Source organism: Carettochelys insculpta, chromosome 3, assembly GCF_033958435.1.
Source record: "Carettochelys insculpta isolate YL-2023 chromosome 3, ASM3395843v1, whole genome shotgun sequence".
NCBI classification, from domain to species: domain Eukaryota; kingdom Metazoa; phylum Chordata; order Testudines; family Carettochelyidae; genus Carettochelys; species Carettochelys insculpta.
This window is the reverse complement of record NC_134139.1, coordinates 16885606-16907749: the sequence shown is the minus strand read 5'-3', so window position 1 is coordinate 16907749 and position 22144 is coordinate 16885606. Positions and strand designations below refer to the sequence as shown.

The window sequence follows — 22144 nt, the reverse complement described above, 5'->3', positions numbered from 1 at the left end:
TGAGGCTAGTCAGCTGTATGTTTTGTTCTTTGTGGTGAATCAAGTTTAATGTCGCAATCTGTTCATCTTTAACAGCTGGTTTGGGACAGTTAGACACAGACAATTCTGCAGATGATGCTTTTGTCTCCCGATCTCTAACCTCACAAGAGGAACAGACATTTCAGGACACCCTGCCCCTCTCCGGCTCAAACTTCAGACACGCAGCACGGACAAGTTCTAACAGGTGAGCTTTGCTGAGTGAATGTGGTGTAAGTAAAGCAATGCAGCATTTTAGTTCTTACAGCTTGTGCTGTAACTTTTGTTCTTATAACATTTGCTAATGGTACCAACCTGGAAAGAATTTTAAGCACTTTGGAGGGCGGTATTGTAACTCACCATGGCCATGATAAAGTGGAGAAGTGGTCTGACATCAAGAAGATGAGCTTCAGTACAAACATGGAAGGATGGAAGGAAGAAATCAATTGCATAGGCAACCGCACTGCAAAAGAAGATCTGAGAGTTATAGTGGATCTCAAACTGAATATGAATTGACAGGATGATGCAATTGCAAAAACGGCTAATTTTCTGGAGCGTGTTAATAGACATGTTTTATGTAAGACACAGAAGCTAAATATACTGCTCTACTTGGCACTGAATTGTGTGCAGTTATGGGTGCCACGCTGCAGAGGTGGGAAAATTTGAGAGAATCCAGAGAAAAGAAACAAAAATGAGACAAGGTCTAGAAAACCTGATCTAGAGGAAAGGTTAAAATAACTGGCTGTTTTTAGTCTTGAGAAAAGAGGACTGAGGGCAGATTGAATGTCTTCAAATACATTGAAGGCTGTTATGAAGAGAGCTAAGCAGTTGTTCTCTGTGGTCCACAGAATGTAGGATAACTAGTAATGGTAGTAAAATTTGCAGCAAGAAAGATTTAGGTTAGATATTAGAAAAAACTTTGTAACTCCAGTGATAGCTAAGCACTGGAATAAGGTTCCAAGGGAGGCTGTGAAGTCCCTGTGATTGGAGATATTTAAGAACAGGTGAAACAAACATCTATCAGGGCTGGTCTGTGTTTGCTTAATCCTGCCTCACCACAGGGACAGATGGGCTAAATAGCCTCTCAAGGTCCACTTCTGTGATTGTTTGCAGTCGAGGAAAACACCCCTTCCCCTGAATAACCAGATGCTCAACAGAGTGAGGGAAGAAAGCAAGCAACTGGCTGATGTATCTTTAATGCAAGTCCTCTTACATTCTGGGACCCTGGATTTGTAGATTTTTGAACTGCTGCTTTGGCTTTCAGAAGAGAGTTCCAAGCATTTTCCTAGAAGATATTACCCTAGGAAGGATGTTATATTGCTCAGTTTCATGGCTTTTGTTCGCAGCAATTGTAAAAATTCAAGAGAAGGAAAGACAACAAGAGAATACCAATTTTTATTAAACTCTGATGCCTTAATTTGGGCTCTTAAATCTGTATTTGGAAACCAAAGGAAAAATGCTTGAGCTTTCAAGGTGCGGAGCTTCAAGGTCACGTCAGTGACTTCAGCCTCTGTGAAAATTAGGCCACTTTTATTTAGGCCCCCAAGGTCTTGAAAAGTTCCACATATGCTTTTCTTTGTGCACAGAGAGGAAGCCCACTGAAGTTGTGGAATAGCTGTTACCTCTCATCCTGCAAAGAACTTAAGTAAAGCTTAGGTGCCATTGGCTTCACTGGGTAATTAGCTGAACAGGGATGCTGTCCTGAATCAATAATGGCCTTACACACGCATATAAATCTTTGCAGAATCAGAGCCTAAGTATAGATTTAGCTGCCTAACATTAGGTTACCCATGTTTGGATGCTAGCAGAGAAAATTTTAGGCCAGTAGCAGCAGCTGTTGGATGTTTGGATATATTAAATACAGGCACGAAGATGCTGGGAGATTGTAGAGGGAGCATTGTAGAGGGCTTGTAGAGGAAACATGCAGTTTTGGACTACTGAACATTTATAGTGAAGTGACATTTAAATGCTGATTTTTGTTTGAAAACATGCAACCTCCCTTGCCTAAAGTGCAAAAACGACGGATGTACTGGCACATGTCAAGAAGAAGCTAAAATGTGAAAAAGAGGAGTTTTAAAGTGTGCACAACTCCAGCATCAAGTTCTCTAAGCCCACCCCTAGACTGTGGGTCTAGGGCTGCCTGATCTAGCAAGCCTCAGGCTCTCCCTGTGAGCGTTCTTAGTGCTATTGTTCTCAAAAAGAGATGCTGTGCAGGGGATTCTTATCGCAAGGGAGAGGAAAACTGAATAGCTTACACCTAAAATGGCAAATTGAACAGGTTGAAATTGGAACATTGAAAAGTTGGTACCTGACCCATTCAGAGAATCTGTGTTTTAGCTAATGGCTGCTAGCAAAGGCATAAAATCTTTGCTTTTTACAGGATTTCTTCTTACAGCGCTACTGGATGATGTCGGATCCAAGATTTGAACAGTTTTAGTCATATAGATATGTGCATTAATTTCACCAAGGTCTGCATGTTTATACTATCTTCTTCTCTGTAATTTCTTTCTCCTATACCTCACTGAACTGTCACCTCCTTCTCTTACTCATTTCCTATTGTACCTTAACATTCTTTAACCTTTGGAACAGGGATTCTGCCTTTATTTTTATTTCACAGAACATGTTACATATATGGAACTGGTAAAGTAAAAAAATAAATAAATAAAATGATAAAAAAGAGAGCAGATATGCTATGATAGATAATCAGTGATGGTTTTACAAGCATGAAACAAAGTACTAAGTACAGTAAGAATAAAAATAGGCAACTCTTCTGGGGAAAATGTAATTTTTATTGTCCTGGATATCTCCAGTTGTGTTCCTGGTAAAGCTCATCCTAATTTACAGAAACATTTTTGGAATACATTTATCACTTCACATTAAATTAAAAGTGCCCTGTTAGGAAAATTATTGGTCCGATTCTGAAATGGAAGCCTCATTTACTAAATCTTCTATATGATCTGAATTTTAGAATAAGATTATGTTGGCACTTCACAGTTAGTAGGCAGATTTTATTTTTAGCATCCTGTGAGGTAGAACTTTTCTGATAATTTCATAATTGTTAAATAATACTGTACTTACCTGTTTGCACATGTCCTACCTGTGTGTATGTAATTGCTTCAGCTGCCTCCTGGTTAAACTAGAGTCACATATATGTCTCTTACCAAATATCAGTATTCCGTCTTCTTACCCACTTAGACAGGATGGACTTCTGTAATATAAGTCACAATATTCAGTGCATTGATCCTGCTATTAAGCGTATAGCAGGTTAATGTCAAAAAGAGAATCTCACACAACTTTTAAACAGAAAAACCATTGTGTGAGCTTTCCAAAGCCATCAAAAGGATTTGGATACAACTGGTTCCTCCAGTGTTTAGTGTGAGATTGTGTCTGTGAACATTTGGGATGGGTACACAAAGTACAGCACTTTAAACAACAATCCAGAATGGGGACCAATGCCAGCATGCCTCTTAGGCAGAAGTATAAATGTGTTGTTCTTCCTTCAGTTCACTTTATACCTAGTGAAATATACTATCCCTTACAGTTACATGGCAGCCCTGCATTGAGCTTTGTTGGTCTTCCCATAGCAGCTAATCCGGAGACAGTTCAGCTTCAGTTGTGTGTTTTGGCTTGCTGACTTGACCGTTTTAACACAGGTGAGCCCAGGTGGGTCACCAAAAGTTGCTCATCCTCACTAGTGGCTCTTTGCAATCACTGAAGCTGCATAAACTGCTCTGCTTTCCTGAGGCTTTTGCTTACCCCTTGCCAAGCTGGTGAATATAAAGGAAACTTCTGACCCTCACTAACAGCTCTTGAAACTGCTAAAACCCTCTGAATACAGCTGACCCTAAGCAAGCAGATCCACTGCCCTGAAATTTTTTGATTACCTCCTGCTGAGCTCCCAGATAGAAAGAGAGTTTCCGACCCACACTGTTGGCTCATTGGAACTGCTGAAACTAGATGAACCCTGCCAACCCTAACACGAATTTAAAAGAAACTCCTGCGACAGCTCTCATAGGTTGCCTCGAAGAGTAATTGACACCTGCTAGAGACCATGTGACTCCAAGAAACATCCTTTGTTCACTTCTAATAAAAAAATTATAAAAAAACAAGATACAAAGACTCACAGATGCTTTACATGCATTTTCACCCTGCCAAAAGTTTATTTACTCCCTGTACATATGTTGCCAAATCTGCATCAAAGACATTTTCTCCTGTGAAGATTTTTACAGAGCAAGGAAAGTCTGCAAAGACACAGGCCTAGGAGTCAGGCTGTTTTATAGTCTGTTCCATCTCTGCCACAGTCTGTGTGACAGTCTTGCTAGCTGAGATTTTCAAGAGTCACTCGTGATTCCATGTGTGTCATCTGAAACAATTTAAAAGGTCCTGATTTTCAGACGGTGGGTACATGTTCAGCACTTCCTGAACTCTCTGTAAGTTGTCTTCCATTGATCCTCCAAAAATCAGTAGTCACTTTAATAAAAACTCACCTTTTTCACCTCGGTTTCTTCATCTCTAGGAGAGGATTAAAGCTTGCCTTTCTCACTTGTTAAATTTAATGAGTCTGTGTGTGTGGAAAGTACATTGAGTTCCTCAGATGGGAGGCACTACTTGACTGCAAAGCATTACTATCATTATAACTCATTTCCCTATCTGACATTTCAGCTGTCCGCTTCCACTCAGTCACTAGCCACAGTTTCAAAGGAACAGGCATGAAATGTTCTCCCTCTTCCACTGGCCCATAATTGTTATAAGCTGATCACTCTTGTTTAGCTATTGACTGGCTCTACTTCTCGTGCTGTTTAAAGCTAGTCTTTCTGTGCTAATATATTCCACTCACTCAAGAGGTAAAGTTAGACTTTGCTGTTTCATTGCCAATTTACATCTAAATTCTTTTTCTCAAGAAAAAAATCAACCTTATGAGAGTTTTGCTGCCTTTTTTCTGGCTATGTCTGTACAGTAGGATGTCAACATTCATGAGGGTTCCATGTTTAGAACCCTCACAAATGCTGATTTTTCACAAATACAGGGATTGCCGTTCCTGCCCGGGGCCCCAAGAAAAGTGGCGGCTGCCGGCACTCCCTGCCTAGGGGTCCGGGGGAAGCAGCAGCTGCCGGCGCTCCTGCCTAGGGCCCCGGGGGAAGCAGCCACTTGGGTGCTTGCAAATAATTGAATTTGCGAATATTAAGTTCGCGAATCGTGAGACTCTATTGTACTATAAAGATTTGTCAACGAAGCTAACATTGGCACACAAAACTTGACAAAACAAAAATCATCAGAGGATGTTCACAGATCTTGCCCACACTACATCAACCATGTGAGCAATGCACTGTGGGTATATTTCCATAGGGCAGTGCTGTGGAGAGGTGGAGCAGATTACATCTTGGGATTGCCTCTAAGTTGTCCCACAGCCTCCTGAGCTGCTGGGAGCGACATCTTGAGTAGCTCTAGGAGCCCTCCATTCTGAGGAATGTCAAAGGAGCACAGCAGTCTGACGACTGTTGTGTTCTTAGTGCAGGACAGAACAGGAGCACGCCAGTGATTTGCTATGTGTTTCCCAAAGGGTGCAGCTCACTGAGCTATCAAATGCTTCCCAGAGCTTTGAAAGGGGAGGGTCATATGTCCCCAGGGCAGGCATTGTGGGATGCTGGCAGAAGCCAGACCTGTCAATAAAACAAACAGCAGTGTCTGTGCTACCTCCGCTGACCATAAAGCAAGGGGCAAAAAGAAAAGTCTCTCGTAGGGGTGGAAGCTTCTTCTCACCGAAACTGGGCATTTTTCCTGACAAAAGTTGTATTGCAGTATGTCCGATGTCACTGTTTTATTTCCAACAGGCAGTTGTGGGTGACAAAACTTGATGGAGTTGATATACCCTATGACTCCACAAGCCCATACACAGGAATTTTGGGAGGGTCCTTTTTTTGTAAATATGGACTGCAGGTTTTTAAATGTAAAGGAGTTTAAAAGAGTCATGCAATGAGTGTACATAAGAGAGGTTAATGAGAAATTTGAGTGGAAACAATGATTGGTAAAATGATTTTGTTGTAACATACTAAAAGGTTATACAGTAATAAAGTGTTTATAGAAATTACCTTCTGGGATCTTGCTGTACTATCATAAGTGAAAAACAATTATTTCAAAATATTCCAGTCTTCATCTTCAGAGTTTTTCAGCTAAGACTATATATAGACTAGAAGTAATGAAATAGATTTTAGGTACCAGCAAACTCTTCTTCATGACAGGAAATTCATAGTTTGTTTCCATCTTTAAGAAGAGTTTGAAGCTCTGGTCTTCTAGGGAACTTTTAGGTAAAGCTATCCACCACTTCATCCAAGTCCACTTTCACTGCTCTCTATACACACAAGGTTCTGTGTGGGGATCTCACAGCTACCCCTCATCCTCCTCCCTTTCCTGTTGCGCGCACCCAAGGGCATTATGGGAAATGTAGTCCCGTCCTTGCTTCACGGCCAGCTTTCTAGGCAGGGAGCTGGCCAAGGAACTACAGCTCCCAGGGTGCCTTAGGTTCCCATATCATGCCCTGCAGGCTCCCCCAGCACAGCATAGCAGGGAGGAGGAAAGAAACCAGACATGGGGGGGTGCCTTTACACCCTTGGCATCCCTGCCACATACAGTCCTGTGCTTATATGTATTAGGATGTGTTGGAAACCACCCTCACTTTAATGTGATTGTTCAACTGCCTGGTTCAGAATTTCTTCTCTGGAAGTCTACATGTCTTGGCCTGAGACACAGCCTCCTAGAAGTGTCATTGCTTTAAGGCTGTCAAATGCTTTGTCACTCTGATGGAAGCAGAGCCTCACAGACTGTGCAGAAGCATTCCATGACCCACCAGTGGTCAACATACCACAGGTTTAAAATGATGTGGAAATAGATGTGCACCTGTATTGCACTGCCTCAACCCTTCTCCGACTCCCCCTACCCCTGGCATACAGGCCTACTCCAAAACTGGTGCAAAATGGGATTTGTTATTCCCTAAACTATTCTGTGCACATTACTGTAAGTCTCTCTTTCATTTCGTACCTCCTCAATGTCATTCAAATGCACTTGGTTTTATCTCCCTTAACTCTTTTTTTTTTTGGATAGTTCACAAGTTGATTTTACTTCTGCCTCCTGAACCACTGGAGCAGTGGTACTTTTGAAAATCCTCTCTGATGGCATGGCAATAAGCCACTCACTAGAGACGCAGTCTCAAATAATGTTATTGTTCAGAACTGAAGTGGGCTAGAGAAACTTCCCAGCCAGAAAAATTAAAACTGCACTAGTAACTCAAAGCTAAGTTAGCAAAAGAGCAGGACAATGGACAGAAATTGATGGTATTATCCAAATATGACAACTGATCCTAGGTCCCATATTCAGACAAGCAACCTTAGATCTCCAGGTAGTACCCACTAGTCATCTGAATGAAGATTCTAGGATGACTCCCCAAACACTTGAAATTGTATTCTTTTTGCTTTTGTATTCAGGCTTACTCACTTTATCCTATGTTAAACTGGGCAATGCAGGGCATTGGCCAAGGCAGAGTTTATTTCATGAATGCTAGAAGAGGGACTGTACTTATTCTAGTCAGGGCTGTTGGTATTTTGTTTTTTGCTGTTGCTGTTTGGCATGTTGTCTCTTTGTTGTTTAGTTTTGACCATTTCACAATCAACGATTCTGGCCTAGCTGTTGCATATTTTGCAGCCGAACTATTCTTTTTCTCTTCTGATCTTTTTCTGTGTGTGTATGTACATGTGAAGTGTTTTTGGTCAGAGTTACTCTGCAGGTGCACGTAAATAATAAAAACATTTTTGAAGGGCACTAACCTTGTTGTCCAGAAAGAGCAGGATAACGTATTTGATCCTCTCCGTGACTTAACGCTATGTAAAAGAAAAATATTGACATCTTCAGGCCAGCTTATTTCTGGCTGCTTCAGCTGGTGAACTGCAGTGTCAATTTCCATGATGTTGCATGCTGGATAAACTACATCCACCTCTCTTCTTGTGGCCTGTGTTTTGTTCCCCTGCCCCAAATATATTTGGCTACCAAAAATTGTTCAAACTTTTTCTGTTTTTTAATAAGCTGTATGTTGTTTTCATGCCAGTGAATTGAAGGTGTAATGAAAAAGTATGTACCATATTTCTTACATTATCAATGTGTTCTCTAAGTTTGAATTGGGTGCTTTAAACTGTACGTTTCTACTGCTATGTCAGATTTTATGCTAAAGTGAGAAAACAATTATAGTGTGAAACAATTTGAGTATGTAACAAGCAAAGAAAATCCAGGAACTGTTAAGCTACAACTGCGTCACATTCTCTTTAAAACTGGGGCAAGGAGAGTTTTCTTTCTTTGTTTATTAGTTTGGGGTGTGGGATTAAAGCAATGTAAGGTGAGTGAAGGTCAAAACTTTGATGATTCCTTTGAAATACCTGGTTCGCTGTTATCACTGTGACTGCCTTTTTCAATTCTCTGTTTAGCAGTGAAGCAGACAGTTTGCAAATAATGTGAAGACAAAGCGAGAAGAGTACTATAAATATATATCAAAGCTACATTGTACACAACTCATACCATAAATAGTCATACTACTTTACCTAGGAAGTATTTTTAGGAGCATCCTGAGAACATGCAGCATGGTGTGCTACACTGAGTATGAAACTAGAAACCAAGGACCCCTGAGCTATAATCCTGTGTTTTTGTCACTATCAGCCCAATTCTTCATTCTTTGAATATTTAAAACTCTGCTGAAGTCAGTAGAAGTATCAGGTGTACCAAAAATGCTGGGTAGGGTAAACATGTGTGGCCTTGGGCAAATCAGTTTTTACCTCTGTAAAACTGAGGTAATAACAGTCATTAACTTCAAGAGATGTTGGGCGGATTAATTAATGTGTGTACAGCTCAGATGTAAAATTAACTATTAGTCCTAGTGATGTATTTGTTGCATAACAAATACTCTATTTGTTATTATGCTACCCCTTTGATTCTGATCAAAGGGACTTTCGATTAAATTAATTATTAACACATTAAATGAGCTCATTTTGATTATTCAAGGAAAAAGTTTGGAAGAGTAACTTGCCTTTTTCACATAAGCTATGCAAGTAATTAATGGTAAGTTTCTGGATGTGCCAGACAAAGAGAATAAGCAACAGCTTCCCTAAAAACCATTTTACCATTTATACTTTTGGGACTACTGAGCCAAACCTGTCACTGCTGACCGAAAAACCTGACAATTACTTTATGTTGATCCAACTTGGCGGAGCCCAGATTGACCTTGTTTACTCATCTCAGAGTATTCTAATTCATATTAACTTGGTATTGAAAGGAAACGTGGCATAAGCACGAAAGACCTGTTTTCTGTGTCTTTACACTGCGATAAATGTAGTCCATTGAGTACTTCTAGTGCACTGAGCTCTTAGGTAGATTTATGTGTATTAGATAGAACTGGTTAAGTTCCTTTTATCCCCACGGGGCTTTTCATATTGGTTGACCATAAAAACTAACAGCTTACAAGAAGCAACATCTTCTTCTAAGCTTTTGGATATATCGAAAATCCGCCCAGCACTGGCCAGTTCTTAAGACCCACCCAAAGAGGATGGACAGTTTTAAGCTCTTTTAAAACATAAAAATAGAGGGTTTACTGTAATTTGGCAGCCAAAAAAGCAATTTGCGGGTCTCCACAGAATCCATGGCTATGGGTAAGAAAGCTGACCTGTAGAGTATGGAAAAGATAATGGGGTCAGAGAGCAAAAGAATCTCTCCATTTTGTAACCAACCTAATCTGGTCTCCAATGAAGTTTCTTAGTTCCTTTTGCTCAGCCAATAAAGCTTAGTGGGATGGAGCAGTTGCATTATTGTGGCTTTAATATGGCTTGGGGAAAGCTGATGAAGAACGGAGTAGCTTTAAGTTGCTTTATGGATTCCCAGCTGCTTGCATAACCTTCACTGTCCTGGGAATAGAAAGACAAAGACGCAAGGGAAGTCTGAGCTCTTTCTTTAATTATTTACATTGTTGTCAGTAATAAAGGGCTTTTTATGTCTGGAATCTATGATTTGTATTATCAAAGCCCAACGAGATTGCGCGCTGTAGCTGCTAATGAATTAGCGTGCAACATGAAAGCGGCCACGTTTTCATTCTCGCAACTTACTTCTGTCCAAAATTAAAAGAAGCGCTTACTAATCTACTCAGACTGTCAAAAAGAGTAGCATGGGGTGTCATTGTACTTCTGCAAGTAGCAGTACAATAGAGTAGATGTAACCATATCCAGAGAGAAACTGGTAGGCAGGAAAGTCACCAGAATGAAGAAATGACAGAAACCCCCCACTGCTGCTTAAGAATCTCTCCAATTTTTATATTCTGCACTTCTCTTACAGCAGGCAAAACTCCTCCTAACTTTCCTGGGAGTTTTGCCAGTGAGAGGCCTGCAGGGTGCGATCTGGTAGGTATGCTAATGCCAAACACATTAACATATCGATTAAAATCTCGCAGTCTGATTCCTCAGCCTGGGGAAGCAGCCTGCCTATGTATGCTATGGAATAACAGAATACTGAGGCTAAAGGTACAAGAGGATGAAGAAATCAAAAAGACCAAAACAAAATGAATAAGTTATATGTACCTTCCACAACATCATGTGAGTGGTTTTTTGCCTTTGAGGAGAAGGAGCAGCAGAGAGTAAAAGCTTGCAACTTCTAGCTTAGTGGTGTAGGTTGGTTGTTTGGTTGGGCTTTTTTGGTTTGGGGGCCTTTTTAAGGGTGAGGATAATTACAGGATGGTGTTCTGGACCTCACATACTGTTTTCGTGGCATCTTGGAATCTGCCTGATTGCTGCACCTTAGAACTATTGCAATAGGAAACATTCCTCTTGTCTGTTAGAACAATCTGAAGATTGGTTGGGGGCAACCTGTTTAACAAAACCCTTAATGGCTTGAAAGACAAGAGCCTTGCTCCACATCTTTGATTGACAGAACAGCTATAGAATGATTGCACAGGCAAGAGAGTTTTCAGAGTAAACAAACAGTAGCATCTGATAAAAAAAGAGCTAGCGCTTGAAAACAGTGAATTACAGGCTGCCGTGTGCTTTTAAAGATGTAAACAACCAACCTGGCTTTACTGGCAGTTATAGGATGCTCTGTGCCGCCACCAATTTTTCTTTTTTTTTGTTTTTTTAAAGTTCTGCTACATACAGACAAAGAGACTACAGGGAAACTGCACTTGGAGTGGATATCAGTGCTGCTTCTATAATGGATCAACCCTTGTCCTGGGATCCAACAGGTAAGAATTAACATGTTATTTTCAAATAAGCACAATGAAAAGAAAATTGTAAATAGTGTCAATTGATATCCTGGAAGAATGGGAGTTCAGAAAGGAAAAGTAAGCTGGAGCTGAAAATTAATAAATGCTGAAGAGTGCGACAGCAGAACAAGGAGGCAGCAGGATCTATAAGTGAAAGCCCAGAAGAGGAACCTGGGAACTTGGCTTCTGTTACTGGGGCTACCACTGACTCCAGTGATCTTGGGCAAATCACTTAGCCTCCGTGACGCAGTTTCCCCTTTTTATAAAACAATTTATTATCCATAAGTGACAGGTGCTATCAATGTGCAACATGTTACTGGGGCATTGTTTTATGGTTTAGTACATCACAGCCAGATCCTCAGCTAGTGCAAAATCCATTGAAGTCAGTAGTTTGTAAAGTAACAAACAACAGAATTTCCACAAAGATGTTTCTGGAGTGAACAGATGGGGTCATTTTGTTTGTCCAGTATGGAAACATTTGTCAAAATATAGAAGGATCTATAACAATGCCAGAGTATTTCAACATGGGGAAGCTATGGGAGAAGAGCCTGTCTTACCAAGGGCAGGTCTGCCCTTAAAATGCTGCAGCTGCAGAACTGTAGTGCTTTCAGGAAAGACTGTGCCCAGCCAGTCGGAGAGCTTCTTCCACCAGCATAGTTAATCCACATCCCCAAGTGGCCATAGCTAAGTTGACAGGAGAAGTGCTCCTGTTAAAATAATGCTGTCTACACTAGAGGGTTAGCTCATACTGTAGTTACACTGATGTCAGTTTATACTGTAGGTCTGGCTCTGGTCATCAAGCCAGCAGGACTGAAGCATTGAAGGATGTTTGTAAAATAGGTGAGGTCAGAATATTTACCCTCTGCCATGTCCAAGTACCATACTATATTTTCAAAGAGATCAGCATGAAAGGGTTGTGCTACGAAAGCTGCTTTTAGCATATCCTACAACAGGGGTCAGCAACCCCAACATGGGTACCAAGCATGATACATGAGCCAATTTTCATTGGCACGAATGGGGGGAGCTGAGCCCCGCCCCTTCTCCCCCATGCAGCCGGGAGCTTGCTCAAAGTCATATAACCTGTGGCTTAACGAAAGACCAGCTAATGCTACTAACCACCACCTAAATGGTAAAGCTCTGCATCTTCATTTATTTATTAATGAAGCTGTTAGTAGGACTATTAGTGACTTTAAAAAGTATCACTGGCACTTGGACTGTACACAGAGGTCAAAAGGTCAAATTTCAGCGCTCCGCCTCAGAAAGTTTGCTGATCCCTGTCCCACAACCTCTCAGTTACAAACAATCATGTGGATATTATACCTGGACACATCTCTGTCACTGACCTCATACGTGACAGGCTGTCTGCTGCAGAATGCATTGTGCTATGGTTTGGGGAGGGAGCAAGCGAAGGAGTCTTGCACGTGCATGTTCGTAGCTGTGTAACATGTTAAATGCTTTAATTTAATCCATCATGTGACAACATATAAAGGAGCTGTATTCTACTGCCAGGCTGAAAAGTTAGTCAAGTTATTAACCTTGATTGATTATTTTCCAGAAAGTCCAGAGTTCTGTAGTAACATTGGCTCTTGTCTTTTAAAGGGAATCTTGGGGACATTCACACAGAACAGGTAACACTTCCTTTTTTCATTCTATTCTATTTCACGTTTTGGTATCGAATCCAGGGCCTGAGCTTTCACATGGAGGACTCCTGTTAGTGGATGTTCTGCATCCAGAGGGCTTGTAAAATGAAGTCAAACTGACCTGGCTTGAATCTAGCCCAGATCACCAGCAATCAGAATTTTTTAAGGTCTGATATTGATTTGGTGGAAAATGTGTAATGGGTAATTAGTCCCAGACAACATCCGTCTCAGAAACAGCCACTGCGTTTCCAATGTATCGGCATCCTTGCTGGTAGCTTCAACAGTGAAACCAACAGGTTAAGAGGAACGAAGACGTAAATTGCCCTTCTCCTGCTAGAGTATATTTGTTGTCTGTGGGTGGTGCAGGGAGCGAGAAGGTCTGTGCTACTGATGCTGCCAGTTCGGTAGTGGCTCTCTGGATTGGTGGGACTTTTCAGCTTCTGGAGCTGTCAGTTCTTTGAGGAGAAATACTCACCCAAGTTTTGTTCAGCTGCACAGCAGTAACCCCTGTGGTCAAGTTTACAGTTTAGTTTCCATTCTAACCCCTACTTACAGTTGCTTACAGTGGTCTGAAATTCACTGTTAGGAGGTTTGTCATTTGCAGTGTTTTAGCCTCTGTACAAAAGGGTGATTTTTAAAAAAACTGAGCAAAACCCGTCCAACCTCCCACCCTTTCCCCTCCCTTACACAGCATGGAAATACACTTTTTTCTGTTATAAAAACAACTTGTGCTGAGTAGAACAGCCCTCTATTAGCTCAGGATCCCCACTGAGCAAGTATGCCCAGCCACATCCTCTCCAGCCCCCATCATGCTCCAGTACACCCTTTCATGGTGCGGGGAGGGGCAGCCCCAGGGCAAGTGGTATAGAATTGACTTTTCTAGCTGTGTACTCTCAAGAGATTCCCCTGCTCGGAGGGAATCTCCAGCTGCCTCTTTATGTGCTGGCCATAAGTGTACTGTAGGGTAATTGTAAAAATTTGCAGAGGCACATTAGAATATTTACAGCAAAGTTCTCTTAATAGTTAACAGCCTCCTTGCCTGGAAAATACCCTACAAAATCTCCTCTGTGCATGTGTAGATATGTTAGCTTTGTAGCTAGTTTCCACTCTCTCATATACCTGACGGTATTTCTTCACTACACAGAGAATTGACCCAGTCAGGGTTGGTCTTTCAGGGTTTGATTTTGCACTCCTGGTAGAGATGCATGAAATCAAACTATCTGGGGTTGACAGGTGACCCCTGTATTCCTCAATATCACAAGGAGTTAGGGAGGTTGATGGGAGAGTTTCTCCCATTGACCTCCCTCTGAGAGGACAGCCAGGCAAGTCAATTGTTAATAATTGATTCTACCTACGCAATTGCCATTGCTAGAATTGCATATCTACAATGGACTTCAATGTCTAGTGTAGACCTGGTCTAAGAATGATGTGTTACTGGCTGAAAAGAACATGCACAGCATGAGTCCTGCCAAAACTGCATAGCTTCTCTAGAGCTAAAGGAAGTTCCTGTATTGAAAATATCAGTAAAGATATGCTAGACCACAATGGCACATTAGCATACCTAAAAAACCCAGCTAACTATTACAAGATGTACATATGTCTCTAAGGTTGGAGAAACATTTTCTGGTCTTCCATTACATGATCTCACTTGATTGAAAAGACACTAAGGTAAAGCACAAGGACTTGGGAATAGATAAATTGTAGTTCTGTTCTGAAAAGTGGCTGTGCCAAGGGTGGCGCTTTGTGTTAATTTTTCTCTCAGGAATTCTGGATCAAATTTGCATCCTCCACAAGTCAAAATATGGGTTGTTGGTTTCTTCCTGACAGCTGCACTTGCAAACTCAGGCTGGGATCTCACATTTAGGTTGGGTTCTGTTCTTCACGATCAATAATAAAGGCTTTGGAAGGTAAATTCTGCCTTTCATGATAATGTGCCCTTAGCAACATGATGCCCTGAGCAACTCCTGTGCCGTTCCATTTGTTTGATGGAGATGAGCTGTGTTTGTACTGCTCCTAAAACCATGGGGTCCTAGTCCATGACTAAGGCTCCTAGCTGCTGCAACAACCTACATCATAAAACATGGCAGACAATTCTGTTTGATACCCAAGGAGAAGGAGAGTCTTGCATCATCTCCTGGAGCTGGCTTTGCCTCTTGCATGGAGCAAAAAGCAGTAACCATGTGTATTTGTCTACAAAGTGACCAATAATAATTCGAAGGAAGGAAGATGGATCTATATGTACATTTCAGGGGGATAGCTGTTAGACTGTTTCATCAAAACAAGAAGGAGTCCTTGGCACCTTAAAGGCTATCAGATTTATCTGGGCATAGCTTTCGTGGGCTTGCACCCCCTTCATCAGGTGCATTTTTACATTTACGTTGGAATCAGACTTCAGAGCCACACGAGAAACATTAACTTGAACGTTGCCTGGATTTTTAGTGCTTAATTGCATAACATCAACAACCTGTTAATGTATTATAGAATATCACAGACATGTCCATCCTAAGTGTGATATACTGTGTGCTAAGCGTTCTGCACAAGTTCAAAATCGAGGTGGAATTCTTTCCCACCACTCTGTGGGCTTTTTGAATATTTTTTTCTCTTTACAGATATACTTGCAAGTCTCATAAGAGCTTGGAGGATAAAAAAGATTCCCCTTTGTCCAGCTAGTTGGACTGAATGTCATTTTACTGAAAATCACAGAAGGAGTCTGGTAGCAGTAGCCTGTTGGATTCCATATCGATATTGCCAAAGCTGTAGGAAATGAGGCCTTTGATTTAGGGAACTGTGTCTCCAGCTAGCCAGTTATTAAAATGCTTGCACTCAGAGGACCAAAACCTGGAGTCAGCACCCAGCCAAAGTTGGGGCTGTACTCTAGATATGGCCAGTGGGGAGCCATAGGACCCCTCCCACCTACAGCCACAGAGTAGCTGTGAAGCCCAGTGGCTGAATTATCGTTCTAATCAATCAGTGAAAACGACCATTCTGTCCCTAGAGTGGCTTTGTCCCCTATACATTGCTGTAGAAGCGACCCTCACAATGCTGGGCTCTGTGCCACAGAAGAGGTACATACCCAAACCCAGACATTTTTTGCACAGTGGAACTGCGCTGGCTGTGCTGCTAGGGAGAACTCCATAGCCACGAAGGAGGGATTCAGAAGTGGCCTATTCCCTAGATGAGCAGAGACCATGGGCCTTGCTGAAACTATACCCACAGCATAATGTAAACAATCTCTTGCACATAGCTGTGTATTTTTTGCTCACTGCAAATTCTCTCTGAAACTGCAGAAAATTGTTTCCATTCACCTGCAAGGTCCAGAAAAACATGGCCAAGTATGTGACCGAACAAGTCAATACTTGTCATGCTTTGGCAGTTTCAGCTGATTTTCTAGAAGAGAAACTTAGCTGTGCTGTCATCACTGGCCACTGAAAGTCCAGCTGGTCTAGTGATCAGAGGTGGAGATGAGGCTGAGTGTGGAAAGTCACATCCAAATACCAAGTCAAACCTCTGACATTTGAGATCTGGCATTTGGGTTCCACTAGGTCAGGGATTGGCAGTGGAAATCACAAAACTCAAGTCCTGTTCCCAATTCTGTTCTACCTGGGAGTCCTTGAAAAAGTGCCACGTTGTCAGAAAGTTGCTTCTAATTTCAGGGGCCTTAATTTTCGGATGCCTAACTTGATGCAAGTAGGTCTCCAGAAGTGCCAGTCACCTTCAGCTATAAAGTCAGGCCCCAGGTGTCTCACACTGCACACCTTTGAAAATGCAGACCTTAGCGTATTTGTCTATGACTAGATTACAGCCATTTGTCAACAAGTTTCTGTTGGAAGATACCGTCCAACAAAACTTCTGTTGACAGATCACAGCCAAACTGCCAAGTGGATGGTGAGAGTGATCCACTCAGGTGACAGAGAACAGAGGGACTGCCCAGCCACTCTCTTGACAAAATGGCCAACTGGAAGCACAGCAGACAGAGCTGCCCGCTATCCCAGAAGCCCTGTCTGTCAACAGATGGCCTCCTGGAACGCCCAGAACAGCTTTCTTTTGACAGAGCTCTGTCAACAGAGGCGTTATGCCTCATGGGCAGCAGGATAAGACTGTCCACAAAAGTGCTGCATTCTGTCGATTTATTGTAGACAGGACAGCTTGGGAATCTGGATGCTCCCTGAGTTTTGTCGACAAAACCCTCTAGTGTAGACATAGCCCTAGTGCCTCAATATCTTGCTCTGAAACTGGGATGATAATGCTTACTGACGTGCTGTATAGTCTTGTGAGAGCCTGGGGCCATGCAAGGGCAATGTTATTAATTATGCCATATGGCTATGCCTACACGGCAGGTATTTTCAGAAATAACTTATTTCGTTCTCAGAAATAAGTTATTTCAATGTTCTAATGTTGAAATAAATTATTTCTGAAAAGAGTGTTCATGCTCCAAGAGCATTTAGAGCCCAAGTTCAAAACGGAGCAATAATGGAATGCCTCCCTGGAGGCCAATTAAGTTGTAATTACCTCTACTCAGTACACACTGAATGAATTTCGAAATTGAAGGCAGGGGGGCAGCGAAAGTCATTCATTTTGGTGGAGTTATTATTTCAAGTTAAATGTCATGTTATTCTGGAATAACAAGCTTTGCAGTATGGATCTAAGGGGAAAAGGGTTTTTTTCCGCAAAACAAAACAGTGTAGCCAAGCCCTTAGCAGAAGACAAGACAGCAGTCAGTCTCATGCGGGGGGTTGTACGAGTGAAAAAAGAGCAAAAAAGCAACATGGCTACTTTGTAGGCAATGTGTAGTGTTGAAATGTTAGCCCAAAAAAGGGGGCAGGGGATCTGGGCAGGTGCTACAGGCTTGGACCTAGAAACAGTGTGAGGTCAATACTTATCCAATTGCTTGGACAGGTGTTATGGAAACGAGAGTTGAAATGTCCAGTATCAATGAAACCAACGAAAGTTCTAAGAGTCCAACATTCATTAAGACAACATAGAACCTAACCAGTCATAGAACCAAACCAGATCTTTGCCTTGAGATCTGCCTGTGAGAGTTGTACAGACTGTGCCTGAAATTCACCAGGAAAGCTGAGTTGTGCCACCATTATATAACCGTAGGGGTGTGGTAGAGAGGTGCTTAATTACACAAGAGCATGGGAAACACTTTAATTTTCCTATAAACAACTGTTAGCACTTACGTGCTGCATGGAACTACATTCAATGAAGGCCAAGGACCTCTTTAGAAACATGCTCTCTAACTTTTGCCTCGTCCACCAAGCAGGGAAAATGCCCAAACAAAGGGCTGGAACTACCGTTCAACTTTACATCAAGACAATTTTCTAGCTGATGATGTACTTTTTACCCTACCCACACAGCAATAATATGGGCATTGTGCACTGAAGCATTGTTTCAGAATGTGATGTGTATCTCTGTGGTAGAACACATGTACCATAAGATGGAGCTACTGCTCTGGTAAATGCTCCTTATTAGGTTGAAGTGAAAGAGCAGAAAACCACATGAATCCCACTGAACTTGCCAGTGCACACAAGCCTGCGGCAGCGTTAATAAACACACCCTTCTCATTGCCAGATTTCCACCTTTTTTTTTTAATTTAAATGAATGTATTTTGTAAACTACAGTAGGACACATACGCCCACTTCCCTTTGATTTTTGCTTCACACCTAGTTTTCTGCGCATCACAAAGTGGTTTCTGCTCCTACGTAATCAAAAGAGAAGCTGTGATTCACTACAGCATAACACTTTCCTGAGCAAAGGTTTCACACTTTTTATAGGCACGTTAACAACATGGATCATTAAACACTTTTGCATTTTAGGCACATGCTGTTTTCACAAATTGTCATGTCCCTTACATAAATAATGGGCCAGGTTTCAGTTACACATATGCTTGTGTTGCACATACATTGAGGACCACCAGTTTATGTTCACTTAATTATTTGCAGACTAGCTATAAGAACACAAAATTGCATCCCTACCTTTCAAAACCTGGCTCTGTTATTACTGGCATTAATACACTTTTAGAATGTCTGTTATAAATTTGAATTAAAGATTACAGACAAAACAGGGTTTAGCTCTTCCAAAAAAGTTTCCATACTGAGGTTACCTGGAATTAGTATTTCCATATGTGTGCAGGTCTTTGGGTTTTTTGGTAGCGAGTTTCTTAAATGTAAAAAGGGTAATTATTTACATCTGTCATTGCTTTTAATTTTTGCACTCTGAAATGCTTTTCATTTTCCCCCCAGGAGAATGGAGGAAGTGGATCTCTCACAGTGATACACTTTGGTCTAGTATAACAAAAAATATGAACACTTTCACTTGAAAAGAAAGTAGTTAAGGCTTGATTTAGCTTTTACTGACGTTCGTCAGTCTTTCATTTGGCATGAGTACCTTCAAGAGACATTTCAGTTAAAAGTTTTAGCAATGTTCTTCCTGAAATACTGAATTATTGATTTATAGGCATAAACTGACTCACAGTTATATATGAAGAGCAGCATTGTGAAATTTACATCATGGCTCCTATGATATCCAAAATCTTATAATTGTGAATCCCTGTAGTACTGTGCAAATGGTCATGATGAAAGATTTGTTTTTCATTAAACAAATCCATGAACCTCACAGAGCAAATTCTCTGTAATTTTTCCTGCATTCATAGTTTAACAATCTTCGCTTCCATGCAGATTTGAATTTCTACTTCAGGCTCTGAAAATCATTGTATCAAGATACTAACAGATAAAATCTTCACTCAGGATACCTGTGTGAAAGAGCAACCTTTCACAGTCAGTAGCATTTTCCTAAGAATGTTCTCAATTTGCAAATCGACATATATCATCTGAACTGAATAACCATCATTTTGCCTTTAAAAAAAGACTTAGAGTCTCTTCAACACCATTCCATTGGTGTCCAGATTTTAATCTTGCTTCTTCTAGCCACTAACAGAAAATGAACTGAGACAGCAACTTAAGCTGTTTCATTACTATCCTTGTTCTGGAACTATTACAAGAGAAAAGGAACTTTATGATGTTTCTTCCTTCCCACTATTTGATCATGTATGTACGTGTGTATTGTTCTTTACTGTATATACATACATAAATTAAGCTTGAGCTTTTTGTACCAGTCAGTTAGGTAAAAATGAAAGCCAACAGATCTACTTGAATTTGTTTTTGGATACTGTCTTTAAATGGAATTGTCACTAAATAAAACACTTTTATTAAAAATAAAAACTTCTTACAAAAATGCTGTGTTAAGAATATCTTTGATTAAAATGTATTGATTTCTTGTTTATTGGTCCAGCTATTCCACCCCCTAAGAATCCATACTAAACGGATGGTAGGTTTGGTAGTAATAAAAAATCCATGATATTTTAACCATCTGTTTGTATCAGCGTATTTAGATATGTCTGTTAAAACATACCAAAATGTTTGTGTCTTGAGTGAATAAAACTGTTAATACATACCATTTTACATATTTGGGCGGGAGAATATTTAAAAAGTGAGAAATGTGAAACAAATGTCAATTTACTGCCAGCATTTCACCACATACAGCTGTATATACAATGGATGGGTGTTACATTATGCATCCGTACAGTAACTTGAAGAAAGTATGTGTTGTGTATGATGCAGATTTATATTTAATTTCTGAGCAAGATTCAGTGCAACAACAGACCAAGTGTAACTCTTGCTCTACATAACATGCCGAAATGTGTTACCAAGCCATCAAGCTATTTTGCTGAATTGAAGCCATATTTCTGTCAGTACAAGTGATGGTCTATATGTGGGATTAATCTGACACCAGACAGTGATCCTTAATCCCTTAGTATATCATAATCTATTTACTTTGCATGCTAAGAGGATTTCAGTTTAAAAATATACAGGAAGTGATGCTAGAAATGTACATAAGACCATAAATGTTGTTTCCTAAAATCTCAGTTTTTAATAAAATCCCTTTATGGCTTTCTTGGAGTTCTAACCTGGAAAAGAGTTGAATAGGGATTTAGCTGCAAATGGGCATATGCTTTTCTTTAGACTTCAACCTTGTGACCATATTCATCCGTCTCCTTCCCTGCAGTTTTTTGTGCTGGATGTAAGACATGAAAGAAAAGATCTCCAGTGAAGCAGTATCATTTGCTGGGCGTTCTGCCGGGAGATTTTCTTGACAAAATCAAAACAGAGTCCACGATAATGTGGTATTTTTGTATATACAGTAAACTCCTTCATATCTGGCAGCCCTGGGACAGTGAGGTTGCCAGATAGTCAAATATTCTGGATAATACAGAGGTATACCAAGCAATGCATAACACTAAAGAAAAACAAGATTAGGTATTAAGAAACAAACAAGTGTATGCAGAGTACTTTATTTACCAACAGTAGTAGTGTACACTGTAAACATATACTGTATGTGCTGTATTTATTTGTATTTACTTTCATTATGGAAAACATAACTAAAATTTACTCATGATTAAAATGCTGGTTGTTTGAGAGTTCCAGATAGAATGCCGGATATGAAAGAGTTTACTGTAGACATTTTTATTTACGTTCATGCATTAGCAATGACCATTACCCAGAGGTCAGCACGCAGAAAGCCACAAATGGATTACGTGCAGTAGTTCTTTACTCATGACACTGAGTACAATGCATGATCCGTAATCACTGATTTTCTTTACACCACACCAGAGAGGGTGTCTACAAAGTGACTGTTTTAACACATATTATTACATACTTATAATTTAAACACGTAACTGTATAATTTACTCATCTCTTACTTTTCTGTACATGCTCTTCTCTGTCATGATACTTAGCATTTATGTAGGGTTTTACATCTACAAAGCCAATTAACGTGCCCAACTGGGTACTGAGAGCTCCTGGGTTCGACTGCTAGCTCTGAGAGTAATTCCTTGTTAATGCAGGAAAAACTGCTTGACCACTGTGTGCCTCTGTTTTCCTAGCTGCAAAGTGGAGCTAATAATGTGCCCCATCATTGTAAGAAGCTTTGAAATCTCAGGTGCAGGCCTGCCAATGGTGGGGGGAGGCAAAGGGGCCCAGCACGCCAGTTCTGCTGCTGCTGAAGTAGCCATGGCACATGCCAATGCTCCAGGCTCCTTTGAAATGCTGCAGCATTGCTGCTCCACGCATGTCTGAGGAGGGGCCCAGTGCCATGCTCAGAGCGACACTATGGACTGGCTGTCCTAAGCCCCACCCCTTCTCCTTTTGAC

The 22144-nt window shown here is 40.9% G+C and overlaps 1 protein-coding gene across 4 annotated transcripts in view; it reads left to right on the top strand.

Annotated features, from left to right (window-relative positions):
• Positions 1-20161, top strand: part of WDPCP (WD repeat containing planar cell polarity effector) — a 235631-nt gene extending 215470 nt beyond the window's left edge. For all 4 annotated transcript variants that reach the window (XM_074989391.1, XM_074989393.1, XM_074989390.1 and 1 more), the window contains exons 15-18: positions 76-223; positions 11172-11272; positions 12893-12921; positions 19179-20161. In XM_074989391.1, the coding sequence (XP_074845492.1) occupies positions 76-223; positions 11172-11272; positions 12893-12921; positions 19179-19229 (329 nt within the window). In that variant the 3' untranslated portion in view covers positions 19230-20161. The remainder of the gene's footprint in view (positions 1-75; positions 224-11171; positions 11273-12892; positions 12922-19178) is intronic.
• Positions 20162-22144: the final 1983 nt, after the last annotated feature.